We start from the raw sequence: 17,315 nt of genomic DNA, 5'->3' as shown, positions 1-17,315 counted from the left end.
AAGAACAGATGGTTGAGCACCTGGTCCAACGCTGTCCTCTTCATTTGTACCCTGACACTCCTGACGATTTGTTCGTTCTCACTCCCAGTTTAACTGAATGGCTGAGAAGGATGGACTTCAGAGTTTGATTTTGCCTTGTATAAAATCACCATACGATTAAATAAATTATTTTTTGAAAAGTTATATTTAAAAATTTATCATAGGTATGATATCTTTGTGGGAATATTCACCTAATTTTGAATTTTAAAAACTAAAGTTTTATGCAATTCTTGATAGTACTTTTTGATAATGACAGATTTTTACAAAATTATGCACACACAGGTTAAATACATAACCTCTTCTTTACTTTGAACACTTGTCAGTCGATAAATTAGTCTTTAACGAATCACTCAGTGTTGAAACATTGTGTACTTTAATCATCTTTCATTTACTTATCCATCTCTACACTATTGGAGGTAAATAAACAAACGTACAAACAAGCGAGATAAAAAGTGACGTGAAGCGGCAGAGCGCAGGGCTACCTCACACGAAACATACAGTGCGTCGATAGAAAGCTTTTATAAAATTTCACTGATATAGATATTGCATATTATTGATATTTCCAGAGAGTAAACACTTCAATCTTACCAACGGTATTACTTATGCAGGAATTGACGATACAGGTGAAAGTAAAACGTGGCCGACAGATCGGGCCCCGGCATTTTTCTCAGCAACTCACATGGCCGATAAATCGGCCGCCTGGCACTATAGGAGTTAAGGAGAAAAATTCCAAGAGTCAGCACAATATGTGCATCTACACGTGGTGTGTAGAGGACACTGCACACTTTTGGTGATTAGCCAGTGCTCTGCCCTGCACGTCACCTCCAGATGGACCAGAATGTAATTCACCTGTGATTTAAAGTGGACCAGCACAGGACTCCTGTAACTGTTTTCTTTCTAAGTCATTCTGCACACACTTCTCCATGCACTTCCTGATTAATACCTCCTTTGTCTGCAGGCCAGTAAAGCTGCCAACAGAAGGCTAGTGTGATTGTGCCCTTTCAGATACCATTGGACTGAGCTGAAATTGAACGTGCCAGCTCTGCATCACCATAGCGTCCATGTTAGACTGATTCAATTGTTGCTGTATTAATTGCTATGCCTATGTTTGTATTTGCTTTCTTGATTATAAAGAGTTATTTACCTTTCAGGTTCTGTCAGCATATCTACAGAGGTCTACAGATGAGGAAATTAACAAATTTCTGAAGATAAAGGGCTTCTATCAACTGGCTAATCAGCTGAGCCAGTTCCCTGCCACTCTTGAGCTAGTGGAAGCGTGCGTAGCTCTAGTAACCCGATGTAGCGTCAGCCTGGAGGAACAGTGCGAGATGACTTCTTTAGCTGAACTGTCTTTCCTGCAAACAAACAGCTTCCCTCCTCTTTTGGCTTTATTACCTCGATCTGTGCACGATACTGTGCTCAGTCATAATCTCATTCTATTCCTCCGTGAAGTTTTCACTAAGGTGAGCATGTAGTTTTTGTTTTTGGTACGTAGTTTATTTCAAAAGAAAATGGATTGGAAATAACTCCTTTTATAATGGCATTCAGAGGATGGAGTAATATTAATAATCTTGAATGTGAATGTAATATATAACTTTTTATGGAGGCAATATTCTGAAATATAGTATAAGTCCACTATAGCAAGTATGGTATATAGAGAGAACCCAGTTATGACATTGTTTTTCCTGTCCCATGAAAATTCCTGTATTGTATTGTGTGTTATCCTTTGGTTACAGCAGGAACCCTATCACTAAGGCATGAACGATTAAGCATGCCCCCCCATTATCGACATTCATGTACTCCACTGATTATATTGAATGTGATTGATCATCTTCGGTATTATTTTCTCTCTATGTCCCCTAGTGAGCTCTTGTCGTCAACATTCGAAGGTGATGTCGGAGTTGATTAGTAATAACTGTCAACTGGTGTTCTGTAAAAAAAAAAAAAAAAAAAAAATTGAAATGAAATGAAAGAGAACATGTTTTCATAATAAATGTGTATATAATATGGCCAGTAGCAGTTGTTAACTCGTTAGAAATAAAGGCTGAAGTAAACGGTCACTTAGTTTTCATGTTGAAATTAAGTAAGAATATGATACACCTCAAGATATGGTAGAGTGCATCACTGATTTCGGAGGTTAGTTTATATTTTCTCATGTCTGGTTAAATTCTGGAAAGGCTATTCCCATGTAAATTTACAGCGAGAAGGTTATCATTTCTCTCCTGGCACTTGAAATATGTTTTATGGTACATACACAGTTAAGTAATTTTACGTGATGCTGTTTGAATAAGAAAACTGGAACGTTTGTCACAGAAGCCTCTGAAATGATACTACAATTTTTCAGAATGAAACTGTACGAGTTCACTTAATATCAGAATTTGAAAAATTACTAACGAGTAAGCCATAGTGTGAATGTTAACCACAAAAAATGTAAGTTTTGAACAAACTGATTGTGTTTCATACCAATTTTAATATGTGTGGGGTTTTATTCTGATGTTTATGAAAAACGAGTAAATTTTTCGCCGTTATGAATTCTCACTGTAATGGACTTCTACTGTATATTAATCTTTCCAGGAGGACAGACCATAATGTATAATACGCGAACCTTTTCTTGATACGAAGTTTTACGGGGTGAGGATGAGGAGCAAGGAGGGAGCTCTCCCAATTCCAGTTATACTGCCAACTGAATGGAAATTAAATCTGCTTGAATCAATAATAGATCCTGGCTCAGTCCTGTGGTATTTGAAGGTGCTCAAATACGACAGTCTCGTGTCGGTAGATTTACTGGCACGTAAAAGAACTCCTGCAGGACTAAAATCCGGCACCTCGGCGTCTCCGAAGACCTGAAAAAAGTAGTTAGTGGGATGTAAAACAAATAACATTATTATTATTATTATTATTATTATTATTATTATTATTATTATTATTATTATTATGAGGGCAAGAGGGAAGACAAGCGAGATGAAATTTTTGAGAAGCAGAATAGGATTTTAAAAAGTATGTCTTAGATACTGATGTAAACACACAAAATCAGTGTTTTATCTGACTGAAACTGAAACTTACTCATGATGAAAACACAGACACATAAATAATTTGCTTCCAACCCCGAACTGACAATGTGGCCCTCTACATCCTACTGACTACTCCTGTTTTTCTGTTAGGTTTTTAGGAATGTGAAGTATTTCATCATATCAGGAATGAGAAGGTAAGAGAACTAGTGCAAGTGGAACCATTGCAGGATAGGATAGAGGAATCAAGATGGTATGGACTTGTGAAAAGAATGGAGAAGAAGAGAATACCCAGGGAAATGCCGGTGAGGGGAGTGGAAGGCAGGAGACTAAGAGGAAGACCAGGAGACAGATGGCAGAAAGGAGTGAAGTAGGGGTGAAGAAAACTAGGGAGGACTGGACCAAAGTGACGACAGAGAGATGGTGGGTAGAAGACATAATAAGACAATGAAGAAGCTTGAGTTCTGAAGAAACCCAGCCAGTGGCTGGAAGCTGTGCACGACGATGATTTCCCAATCACTTTAATGAAATAGTCATTAATGGTTCGACGAGATACTACATTACATTGATAAAAATGGAACAAAATTTACTCAACACAAATATGTACAAAATTAATTTAAACATATTTTTAATTCTAAATTTAATGTATTCATTAGTTGAGAATGAATATTTTAACAGTGCTGAATTAATTGAAATGCTTCAGGTCATTCCCAGAGTTTTATCTGTGTTTAAACTGAAACTAACTCATGATGAAAAGTACACACACACACACTCTCTCTCTCTCTCTCTCTCTCTCTCTCTCTCTCTCTCACATTAAATTTTCTGGAAATAATTTTTGTGTGATTGAAACAGACTTTCAACGTATTAGGTCGTGTTACGTACATGTAGTACGTGTTGAAGAGATGTTAAGTACAGTGGGAGAAAGGAGAAAAGGAAGAATTGTCACTCTGTTGTTTCCAGATCCTTGCCACTTCCACAGCCAGAGGAGTATATTCATCGACCTTCTCCCTGTATTTCTGTTTCATATTGCGGTCATTCGGGATAGCGATGTCAATGAGATATGTGTGTTGATTCTTTTTGTCTGTTAATGTTATGTCTGGTCTGTTGCGTGGAGTTTTTTTTATCTGTTTGTATCGTTCAATCTCAGTCGAGTTTAAAATTTTCACTTTCTAGTACTCTTAGTGGAAATTATTTGTAGTAAGGCACTCTGTTCTGGATCAAAGATCGGGTCAGGGCAATTTCTTGGTGTATAACTTTGGCTACATCATCATCATCATTTTTTTTTATGCACCCCCCTTGGAGCACTTTTATCAATCATATACATTAAAGTCTAATAGTATTAAGTAGAGTCAAGTTTTGAGCTTCTTCTTCTTCTGCTCCCAAAACTTCTTCATCCTCTCGGACCTGGCTGCCCTTTGGTTGTCAGTAATGGTGTGCTTCCTTTGTTCAAATGTTATGAGTTGGAATCGCAAATGTTTGTTCCTTAGAATCCCCTTTTCTTCTCTGCCTTCAGTTTGGAGCATTGAATAAATTTAACCCTTAGCACTCACGCGGCGGACCATGCCCGACAACGAGAATATCCCACATAGATCCTATGTCGGGCAATCCCAGACGTGATTTTCTTCCCTATATAACTCCAGGCCGATGACCTTCGATGTTAGGCCCCTTACAACAACAAGCATCAGCATCATCACCTATATCACTCCTTTGTCGGGTTATGCACATATGAATTACAGGTAGAGTAAGCTACTGCCATCTTTTGACAACAATTTGAAGCCATGTATATCTACAATCTCTTTGAAATCAGCCATTGTGCGCATTCTTTGAAGACCATGTGAGTTCGTAAACAGACGTTGTTTAGCAACATGGAGTCGTTCAAGCAGCATGAGAAGGAGATAGTCAGACTTTTAGATGAAAGTGACATTGATTTCAGCGATAGTGAGAATGATTTTCAATTAAGTGGTGAGGAAGATATTGCGGAACTAGATTGTGTTCGTGAGTAGAGTGATGAAGATCCCGACAATGAGAAAAGTATGCTAAATGGCAGTGCCGATACTTCTACTGATGTATGGAGGAAATACCTTGAAACGGACTTGGACTCCAAAAGAACGTCAGGTTATAAGCCACCGCAAGGTACTAAACCTAACAGTGAACTTGACTTTTTCCAATTATTCTTGATTGACGAGTTATTGCCGGAGATTGTGCGCGAGACTAACCAGTATGCCATGTAGACACATGTAGGAGGTCATGGATAGATGTTACTCTTCCTGAATTCAAAGCACTTTTAGGCATAATCCTAAATATTTCAATGAACAGTAAGCCTGAATTACGACGTGAGACAGCGTTTTTCTGCAGTACTTGCAGAAGTTCTACACAATGCACAATTACAGACAAAAAGTGGCTGTCTGAGTTAATTTCAGGTGTAAAAATGCTGAACATTGCACCTGAATATTGTATTGTACTTGGTATTATATTTATTTTGTGTTTGCTTTAGTTGATTTTTATAAATATCCTGTCCATATGTTTGTGCTGTGTGTTCTTTGTTTTATTTTTCCAGAAGTAACTAAATAAATGCTTCACTGGTCGGGTTTCTGGCAGTTTGAATACATGACAATAAAAGGCAATTCTCCTTTTCTGCATTGTATCTGTTATTGATTCACTTTCACGAGATACCACTTCATTAGGTAATAATCTCCATTGGCCATCAACTTGGTGTTTCTTATTGATGATTGTCCTGATGATTCTTCTATCTACTTTCTGCAGTTTATCGGTTGTTGATTTAGTGTTCAATTTGAAAAGTGTTTCACTAGAATAATTTGCTTCGGATTTTACAACTGTATTGTAATGTCAAAATTTAGCATTCATGGAGAGAGATTTTCTTGTAAGTTGGCCAGGTGATTCGCTGTGGTGTTTTCAGTTTAGATGTTCTGCTGTCTATCAATGTTTTCTCGTTTGTGATGCCTGTTTGTGCAACATAGTAAATTTTTAAGATTGATATGTTCTGTTTTCTGACTTTTTCTAATGCATATTGTGTGGTTGTTTTCTTTTACATTTTCAGTCTCTGAGATCACAGTCAATACGATCTCTTCTCGATTGTGGACTTCTCGAGTCCCTGGAGCGAACGCTTATGGCTGTGGCGCATTTACCTCCAGAACCAAGTGATCTGTGTGGTATCACTGAGCAAGACTTGCTTATTGGTGATTTACACGTCTTCCTAGTCACCATAGTAGGCCAGGTGCTTCATACGGCTGGTGCTCATCACATGCAGGTAATTTTTGTCTTTAACAGAATGTATTTTGTAATACAGGAAAGAAATAGATATGAAGGATAAGTACTTCAAACAGATTGTGAAGATGTCTATGGATTGGTTTACCGAACAAGTTAGCTGCATGACTTGGGCCATGTAGTTGTTAGCTTTGGTTTGAGCCCCTCCGTTGGCAGCCTTCCTTTGTTTCCCATTTACACACCTTAATTCAGGCCATAGTCGCTTCCTTCCCTATCCTGTTCGTATCCTATACCACCATTGCCATAAGACCTGTCCGAGTTGCTGAATGTAAAACCAAGAGAGAGAATGAGAAAGGGGGGAGGAAAAAGGAATTTATTGTGTTAGATGTGGCTTATACCGAGTGATTAGATATGCTTTACTCCGGCAAATATGGTGTTTTTCTTCCCAGCCTTTAACAAGCTCATGGACATACAAGGATTGGAATGGATGAGAGAGTTCGCCTACTTGAAGCTGTGGTCCTTTTGTATTTTCATGTTTTTTCTTCTTTCTGTTCCCCTCTCGTCCTATACTGACCTGTCATTGTGCATTGTATTTATCTTATGTGTTCCATTTCATGTGCTATCTCCTTATGAATGACTTCACATGCATTTGTTTGTTCCTTTGGATTAATTATAATTTTCTGTTTAGTTGTTATTCAGAAAACTGAAGTACTAGATGTGTTAGACACTTTCAGATTACCTTGCAGAAATACATATACTGGTAATACTCTACAAGCTCAGTGAACATTGTACAGAAAGAATGTTTCAAATATATATCAACATATCTGATTAATTACTGTTACTCTTTCCTGTGGGTTGTGTACTAAAGCATACTGGACTCGCATGTTGTCTCCTGCGGTTTGTATAGTAGAGCGTATTCAAGTTTCAGTCTTCCTCTGCCATCTATACATACAAAAATGTGGTTCATCAGACCACGTTATGTTCCACCAGTCAGCTACTGTCCACGTTCGATGATTTCTAGCCCATTGAAGATGTGCAACTTTATGTGCTTGTGTGAGCAATGGCCTCTTGTGAGGTGACAGACTCCAAATGCTAATTGCATGTAGTTCCCGTCGCAATGTTCTCTCGCTAACAGGTTGGGATGGATCTTCATTCAATGACTGCAGCAACTTCTGTCTGGTTCAGCAACTCCTGTCTGGTTTGGGAGCGATTTTGATTCACAAGCCGTGAAACGCATCTCCGGTCCCTCTCAGTCATGTTTCGTGGCCACGTGTAGTACACCGCTGCTTGTGGACACGTTGAACATTCCGCTGCAAAACACCAACAAATCTAGCAATTTCACGCACCATATGACCACGGACACAGCCAAACACGATTGCCCCCTTTTGCCACCCTGTCACATCCTGCCACACTGTCCGCTTGAAACATCAGTGTCTCACTGATCATTACTGCCTTATGCTCACGTATAGGCAGTGCACATGCAGTTGAGCACACGACTCGTTCGCTCTGCCATCTGTGCGTGCGCACTAGGGTGACTAATTTTTTGTCTGGTGAGCTTACTTTGAAGAATAATTATCTAGCACAGTTTCTAGGCACTGGCTCGGACGGTTTGGAACATAAACCTCTCTCTTCTCAGCAGAGCGCTTCTCCCCCTTCAGCCATGTCTGTCAGTCTTCCATCTCTGGTATCCTAGAGTTCTCCTTTCTACCATCTTAGCCAACAACTCTCTGTTCTCTCTGGAAAGAGTTCCTCATTCAGCATTTCTTTCGCCTTCTCTCTTTTCTTGTAACTCCTATTCTCTTCTTCTGTCCAGTCATTTCAGTTGCAAGTCATCTAATAACATCATTGCCTTCATCTTCTCTTCCCCTCTCATTCCTTCTTCATCTGGTGCGATCCCTACATAAAAGTTTGACGACCATATTGGAATATTTTTTTACCTATCTTATGTTTCCCGTATCAGAGTTGCTGTATAATTAGTCTGTATTTGTCATTTCAGAAGGTGAGATTGAAATAACCTGTTTTCCTGCGTTTTGCGAGGGTCAAGACTTAACTTGATATTCTGGCATGACAGAGTGCCTCCTCATTGCTGACGTGGTGTATCGTGGTACATCCATATTTCAGAGGTCTGTCAGTTCACTGACAAAGCCTTTATTGTCTCTTTCGACACCATAAAGCTATAACAAGTTAAAAACTTGAATATTTGTCCGTACTGACAATGAGAGTACAAAGCCGTACCGGTAATACACAACATTTTCAATCAATCGCCACTGATCTGCGTTTAGGGCTGTCACCCAGGTGACATTCCCTATCAGATGTTTACCTAGCCTTTTCTTAAACAGTCACTTCGCAGATGTGTCTGGTTCTAGGACCATTCTTATTTCCTGGCTATGAAGTGGGAGGCAGAACACCATCATCTGAGTTTTAACACTCAAGCTTCAGAGGATTATAACATGTCCTTTACAGAGTGGGAACACCACAGGGCCTTGGCGCTTTTCATGGACATGGCTCCCAGACCAGATAATGTCCATAACCACATGTTGAAGCACCTCAGCAAGGATATCCTCTTCTTCTTGGGGTATTCAACCGAATCTGGATAGAGGGTGAGTTTCCACCATGGTGACAAGAGGAAGTACTAATTCCTCTCCTCAAGCCTGACAAAGACCTTAAGTGTGCAGGAAGTTACAGGCCTACAGACTTTCTTGTCTCACTGTCTGTGTAAACTATTTGAGAGGATGGTGAATCGCCGACTTGTGTGGTGTATGGAGAAAATAGGACTTTTTTCGAGTACCCATGTGGTTTTTGAGCTGCCTGCTCCACCACTGACCACTTGGTTCGTCTGGAGAGTTCTATCCAGGGCGTATTTCTCCAGAAACAGCATTTGATGGCTGTTTTCTTTGATTTAGAAAAGGGCTATGACACCACGTGGCGATATGGCATCCTTTCAATCCTGCATCAGTGGAGATTCCGAGGTAACTTGCCAAGTTTTATTGCAAATTTTTGTCCCTCCGTCTATTCTGTGTTCGAGTACGGAGTGCATTCTCAAAATCATGTTCAGGAAAATGGAGTCCCACAGGGATTATTCTCAATGTTGCTCTGTTCGCGATTGTCATAAATGGTATTGCCGCCACTGCTGGTTCAGCAGTAATGCCGTCGCTATATGTAGACAATTTTGTTCTGCATTGTAACTTACAAAGTGTGGTAATCACAAAGTGGCAATTACAGCAAGCTATTAGAAGAGTTTAACTGTGAACCTTAGAACATGGCTTTCGGTTTTCAAATGCAAAGACCTCTGTTGTTCATTTCTGCCAGAAGCGCACTCTTCACAAGCAGTCAGCAGACCTTGTCATCTGTTTTATGAGGGACAGTGGCCTAATTTATCACATATACAAGTGTATTTTCTATTTGTCTTTAGTTTTTTATTGTTAACTAAATTTTATTACTTTGGCTCTGTTTTAGTTAGTCTTTGTGTACTTTAATGTGGGTTTTATTTCTTTTAATTTGAATGATATATAATTTTTATTATTTTTATTATTATTTTTATATATACTATATTTTACCTGCATCAGTTAAAAACCAAATGTGCTAAGAAACTGAATATTTTGAATATTCGTAGTGGCACTAGTTCGAGTACAATTTTATAGGAAACATATTTTATCCAGGTTAGACTACGGCTGTGCGGCGTATGGATCAGTAAGGCAAAGCGTCCTTATAAAACTGAATAGCATCCACCACAGCAGAGTTAGGTTTGCAACAGGAGCATTCTGAACAAGCCCTATTGCTAGCCTGCTCGCTGAATCTGGTGTGCTGCCTTTATACCTGAGGCACCAACAATACTATTGTCCTGTGCTGTACGAGTTTGCGACAGATGCCACTTCACCCAGGCTGTCCCTGCGTATTCCACAATGGACATCGTCGGCTGTACGCTGCTTATCCACAAGCAAAGCAGCCAGTTGGTGTACACTTGGATAGCAGTCACAGATGTTTAATGTACCTTCAGTTCCTTGTCTTGTTAGACGACCTAGTAAGGTACCTTCATGGTTAATATGACGACCTAAAATAATCCTTGATCTGCAGTCCTGCCAAAGAGAGAACATGAACTCCTACATATATCGGAGATTCTTCCTGAGAGTTATTGGCCGGGGTCCAGATTCAGTAGTTGTTTACATGGATGGTTCGAGAGCAGAAGCAAAAGTAAGCTGTGCATTTGTTGTCAACAATAACAGATTTCCTTTTCCTCTACCAGAAACTTGTAGTGTGTACACAGCAGAGCTCTGTGCTAGCACTTTCTTCTGTATACCGACTCCTTGAGCTTCTTACAATCTGTTGATGCATGTTTCTCTTGTCACTCACTGGTGTAGCGGATCCCGGACCTACTGGCTGGGTGTTGGAGTGCAAGCACCAGAATTACAATCTTGTGGCTCCCAAGCCACATGGTTATAGCAGGAAACGAGTTAGCTCATAGGGCTGCCAAAGGGGTGATCATATTGCCCCCAGTTCCAGCCAGTGATATTTGTTCTCAGCTGAGATATTTGGTTATGTCCCGTTGGGAGGTGGAGAAGCCCCCTGGTATGCACTTGCGGCAGTCATCTTACCGTCGTACACATCCTTACTGAATGCATGGACCTGGCCAATCTGTGCCGTAGTCTAAAATTTCTGAGTACCCTTGCCCACATCCTACGAGAAGACGAACAGTCAGCAGACCTTGTCATCTGTTTTTAATGAGGGACAGTAACCTAATTTATCACATATACAAATGTATTTTCTATTTGTCTTTAGTTTTTTATTGTTAACTACATTTTATTACATTGGCTCTGTTTTAGTTAGTCTTTGTGTATTTTAGTGTATGTGTGTTTTTTTTTCTTTACTTTTAATTTGAATGATATATACAATTTGACTTCAAGGGCAATCCCTTATTCTATTTAAATCTTTTTTTCTTTTTATCATTGTATAATTGTGAATTAGATCCACTGATTATTTTAAATTCATAATCTTTTTTTTTCATTATCATTTACTTTAAATTCTAGTCAGTGCGTACATTTTAAAATGCCAATTATAATTAATTTTTTTTCACCTTGTACCATTCAAGGCCAGTGACCTAGATGTTAGGCCCCTTTAAAACAAGCATCATCATCATCATCATAAACCTTGACTTAAATAATTCCAAAGTTGAAAATTTATCAAAATCTCCTGTGGTAAATTATTCCAATCTTTAATTATGCTATAAATTAATATTACCGGGAGAGTTGGCCATGCGGTGAGGGGCGCGCAGCTGTGAACTTGCATCCAGCAGATAGTGGGTTCGAACTCCACTGTCGGCAGCCCTGAAGATGGTTTTCCGTGGTTTCCCATTTTCACACCAGGCAGATTCTGGTGCTGTAGCTTAATTAAGGCCACGGCCACTTCCTTCCCACTCCTAGCCCTTTCCTATCCCATCGTCACCATAAGACCTATCACTGTCAGTGCAACTAGAAAAAAAAATTATATTTGCCCTCTTGAATTCCAACGCTATATTCATATTATGGTCTTTCCTACTTGTAAAAGCTCCATTCAAGCCTATTTGTCTACTAAAGTTATTCTCTGCCAGCTCTCCACTGAGAGCTCGAAACTCGTCCACCCAGCGGCCTCCGGATCCCAAGATAGCGGGTTCAAACCCGGCAGAGGTAGTCGGATTTTTGAAGGGCGGAAAAAAGTCCATTCGACACTCCATGTCGTACGATGTCGGCATGTAAAAGATCTCTGGTGACACATTTGGTGTTTACCCAACAAAATTAATTAAATCTCAGCCATAGACGCCCAAGAGAGTTTCGGTTTACTCGGTCTGCCATCTATTGGGGGCCTAGAGTAAAACGGAACGTCGAAATTGATGAGCAGACAGCCAGATGGCGTCAAATTGAAATGTCTGCACACGGTAGCTGAGGCCATACGATTATTATTATTATTATTATTATTATTATTATTATTATTATTATTATTATTATTACTTAATTTTGTTGTTGGAATCGCCCGGAACAAATCGTGCTGCTTTCCTTTGGATCTTCTTCCAGTTCTTGAATCAAGTAATCACCCTGATTTTTTACCCCATTTACGATCAAATTATGCTGTCTATCTCACAATTCATCAGTGAGTTTTGAATTGGAGATCACAGTTACTCTCTAGATGTAATTTCAGAAAACCACTTCTTGCACTGTCGATTCTGGTTTTGATTTCTTCATCCAGATCTCATCTTTTTAATGGTGTTCCTGGTGATTTTCTATTTTCAGATTACCATAAAAAATTCCTGAATCTATATTTTAAGGCTCCTTACATCGTTGATCTTGTCCAAAAGGAATTAAAGATCTAAATTGTCAGCAAGTATCATGGTGCCATCTTTATTGTGGATGGTACTTATTTGCTTCTGATTAATCTCAACCCCTTTATCAAATTCATCGAGGGCATTTTGAAAAAAATAAAAGCTGAAGTAAAAAGCATTGGTCAACAGTTTCTCACACATTTTATATCATTTTCTCTTCACTCACGTTCTTCCCAATTTTGGTGTGAATTGTTTGGTTCCAGTACAGTTTCTTGATGATTTTCACATCTTTGTCAATCCCAATATGTTCCAGGTGACATACAAACAGAGATGCCACCTTTCAAGAAAGGCAATTCGTAATGCAGCCACTAAGGCACCGGGGGAGGGGGTCGTAGAATTTTTTTTTTTTTTTTCGAGCTTGTGGTTCTTGTTTGATAAACGTTCACTGGTGAAAAGCTTTTTCTTTTGATATCATATGCATCCTCTGCACTAACAGAGCACTTAACAGTTCGGAGTTCATATTAGCGCAGAATTCAGTCTTGTTCTTCCTCATCATGCACGTCTGAAAAATCGCGGCTACCCACACTACAAAACACGTGTGAATTAGATTTTGATGAATGCAGTAAACAGGGCCTTTCTTTTGAGTATTCCTCCCTAAATTTTTGAACTATTTTTGGTTCATTACTAGCGTCACTAGTCACGGTAACGTAATCACACGTATTTTCTTGCACAAGAAATCGCTTCATTATTTCAAACCTTTCGCATTTCATAACACACGATTACCATATATCCTAGAAGAGCAATATATGTACATATGGCAACTAAAATCGCAATAAATACTTCTTCTACAGTCACGCGCACAGAATTCACAATTAAACGGAGTTTGTCACCACTTTGCAGCCAAAACAAAGACAAAAGAATTCGCATACTTGCATGTAAGTCTGATCATGTGATGAACAAAGACAACAATTCCGCAAGATATACCGGTTCACAGGTGCTTATATTTCCGTTACTGGAAGCACACACTGCGTTCGACGCGAGAAAACTCAAAATATTCTTAATCGAGGGACAGGAAAGGGGTATAAATGATTACTGAGAAATTTGGAAATAATATTCTGAGAATTTAAGTTGTAATGGCATTCCTTGTGTATCTTTTTGAACACTTCATACACTTAGATTTAAAAATCAACAAAAAATCGTAATGTGTTGTGTGATTCGTAAAGGTGTAATTACGATGGGTAATTCGTAATTATTACGATTGAATCATAATAGTTGGCATCTCTGTACAAGGATATCATGAGTCTTAACATTGTCAAAAGCTTTTTCATAATCAGTGTTGTTGGTCAAGAGATTTTTGAAGTAATATCTGCTATTGCCATTATTATGTTGTCCATTACAGAAGGAAGTACCAATGAAGTTTAAAGAGGTGATGTATAAGATGTACTTCTGTGCAATACTGAGATACCCAGCAAAGACCTGGACACAGAAAAAAAGACTGGAGCATAAAATCCAGGCCAATGAAATGAAATTTTTATGAAGTATGATAGGAAAGACGGGAAAGGACAGAGTAAGAAATGAGGTTGTCAGGAAGGAAATCGGAGTGGAAAAGCTTTTCGACGGAATGTAGAGGGATGAACTTACATGTTTTGGATATGTTGAGAGGATGGAAGAGGGAAGAATGCCAAAGCGGATGATGGAAACCCAGAGAGAAGTAAGGAGGGCAAGAGGGAGACCCAGACTAAGGTACTTTTTAAGGGTACAATCAATGTTTAATTAGTGTCCAGCTGGCATTTGTAATACGCACATCAAGCCTCACCTCTCTGGGGCAGGCGAGGAACGAATATTCAACTATGGCACAACCTTTCTCCTTTTGTGTGCTTACAGTGAAATATTTTGCCTGCCTCATAACCTCTTTAACTAAGAATTATTAACAATACATCATCACGCCAAGATAAGAACAATTCGATCCAAACTTTCAGTGGAACTATTGTGTGTGTCATCAATTTTATCTTCAATTCAACAGAACAAAAAGGCAATTGAGCTTCAGCATTTTAAGGACATTCTTCAAATTTTATCATTTATTTTAACTTGACATATTCGGTAACCCAAATCGTATTTTAATGTGTATTTGTGACCTTGTCTATTTTACTTATAAGTATTTTTGGCTGATGTCCAAAAAGGAGGACAGAACATGTAAAATAATAAGTGAGTTATTCCACCTTTTCAATACAAATTAAATATTGTTTATTAAATAAACATTTAATGGGACTAGTTTTGACGTATTTAAAGGTCATCTTGAGCCATATCACGAGTAGAATAAAGTATTTGAAACACAGTTGTTTTAAAGATGGTCTTAAAATATATAAGTCTCACACTATGAAAAATTGTTTATAGAATTTCCTGAAAACACATTTGTTGTAAGAAATTATACAAGAAGAAGAAGTCTTAAAATATTCTTCGTAGTATTCAAGAACGTAGATACAATTCAAAATTTACAGTCTTGATGAGATGTAGAAATGGGCATATATGCATAGTATTGTTGTGGTAGAGGAGAAGTCGTCTTATGATATTCTTCTTATCGCTGTGAAGCCTAGATACACTTTAAAATCATTCATAATCTTGATGAGATGTAGAATTGAGCATATATGCAAAGTATTGTCTTAATAAAATGTGAGTTGAACAAATATATATTATATTTTATATTATATTATTATTTTATTATTTATTATTATTACATTATTTTATTTGGTTTAATCAAAGTTCAGTACGGACCCATAAAATGAAATTAATTTATTTAGACGAAACGTCCCGACACTTTTAATATCACCCTAATTAAACATACTTTTTTAGTATTGTACTGGTGGAACCTTTGATTGTACCCTTAAACAGTATACTATCGACAATATGGGGTTTTGCAGTGAAATTCATTTTATGCAATAATTTTATGCCATACTAAGGTGGTTGAAAACATTGAAGAATAGTGTAATTACAAGAAACCTGGAGTTGTATAGAGGAAGATGGAAAGGTGCCACAAACATCTCACCCAGCGGGAGCTGAATGAAGAAAATTGATGATGATGATGATAATGACGACGACGACGACCTGCTATCACCATTATTACCTCATCTATTGCAGAATACATATTTACAGAATGTATGACCATATAAATGGTCACTCCATGTGAAATTTGTGCTGGACAAAGCGGAGGTGAGACAGGTTTTTCTCTGGGTACTCCGGTTATCCCTGTCATCTTTCATTCCAGCAACACTCTCCAATAATCATCATCATCATTATCATCTGCAGTTTCCAGCTGTTGGCCGAGTCTGCTTCAACACTCTCCAATATCATTTCACATTTCATCTGTCAGTCATTAATCATTGCCCCAGAGGAGTGTGACAGGCTTCGGCAGCTGGCACAATTCATATCTTCGCCGCTAGACCTGGTCAAATGACTGAAAACAGGCTGTGGATTTTTCATGACCATATAAATATATTTATTTGTTTTGTAGTATTTTTCAGAGTAGTACAAAGAAAATATCTGTTTCTGAACCCTCAAAGACATAGGAGGAACATTTGCAGGAAATTACTTTTACCAGAATGCTCTCTTTGTAGGTGATAAGTGACATGCAGCTACAACTTGGCTTTATTGAGAAGATGGAGCGGTCTAGTTGTGGGGTTCACTCTCACTGTGTGACTGTGGCTCGTGATACACAATGCATCATCTTAGACGGAGCCCTGGACATTTTGCAGGACAAAATTTCTACACTGCAACAACCAGGCTCGAAGCTTCGTAACACATCTTCATTTCTATCATCAGGTGAGTTGTTTTTATCGTGGAGAACTGAGTTACTTCCCTGTTTTTAATAGGTTTGTGTAAAGTAGCATGATTATTTAGTGTACTCTTCTGTGTGTATCCTGTATTCCTCATCTCAGTGAACCCATTCTGGGAGAAATACTGGTAACTTGGCTTCATTCCTAAGAATGGCTGTTCACTTAACATCAAGAGGAAAGTAATGTACACTTGTGTTCTGCCCATTCTCACACACTTGTAGAAGTGTGTAACCGCGCTACTTGGAGCGCGTACATAAATAAAAATAATAACAAATGTTACCGCAGTTCGGGACAATTACGGTTACCATAAATAATAATAATAATAATAATAATAATAATAATAATTAATCGGAATAAGGAGGTACAAATATGACGCAGTGGCGGAAAATTCATATAAACCAAATACAGGGAACACTTACAGGTCTAAAAATGACAACTAAGACAGGAAGTGGAACGTGCTGGGAAGCCCTACTGAGGTCCATGGAAACGTATGACGTTATGGGGGAGAAAAGACTTATAAGAAACACCCTCTAGCTCAACTATATTAAAAATGACAAAATTTTACAAATACAGTTCCATGACACGGAAACAAGACATACTTAAGTAACTTAACATACAATTTGATTTAACGAAGAAGGTGATGCTACATTAAAGGTATAGTTTAAACCGAAAGTATTTAATGGATAAAAGAATAGAAACTACGGCAATTGGAACCTAGGGTAAACTCGGACTCATCAAATAAAACTTTTAAGATGACGTTAAGCGAAGAAATAATGAAACTCAAAAGGAATTAAACTAAATGAAACGAAACCGGAAAACATTGAGAATAACATTGCAAAAACACTGAAATAACACTTACTTCGGAAAGGCAGGAGTTCCCGAGGGTAGCCCTCGAGCACGAACGCTCGCTAGGGCGGTCGGATG

At 38.5% G+C, this 17,315-nt stretch overlaps 1 protein-coding gene across 1 annotated transcript in view; it reads left to right on the top strand.

Annotated features, from left to right (window-relative positions):
* The window catches only part of mv (lysosomal-trafficking regulator mauve), a 546,555-nt gene that overhangs the window by 305,452 nt on the left and 223,788 nt on the right, over positions 1-17,315 (top strand). Inside the window, exons 23-25 of the mRNA XM_068229176.1 lie at positions 1,191-1,510; positions 6,114-6,315; positions 16,173-16,377. Coding sequence (XP_068085277.1) covers positions 1,191-1,510; positions 6,114-6,315; positions 16,173-16,377 — 727 coding nt within the window. The remainder of the gene's footprint in view (positions 1-1,190; positions 1,511-6,113; positions 6,316-16,172; positions 16,378-17,315) is intronic.

Source organism: Anabrus simplex, chromosome 9, assembly GCF_040414725.1.
Source record: "Anabrus simplex isolate iqAnaSimp1 chromosome 9, ASM4041472v1, whole genome shotgun sequence".
NCBI lineage: Eukaryota > Metazoa > Arthropoda > Insecta > Orthoptera > Tettigoniidae > Anabrus > Anabrus simplex.
This window is presented reverse-complemented; position numbering and strand designations above follow the sequence as displayed.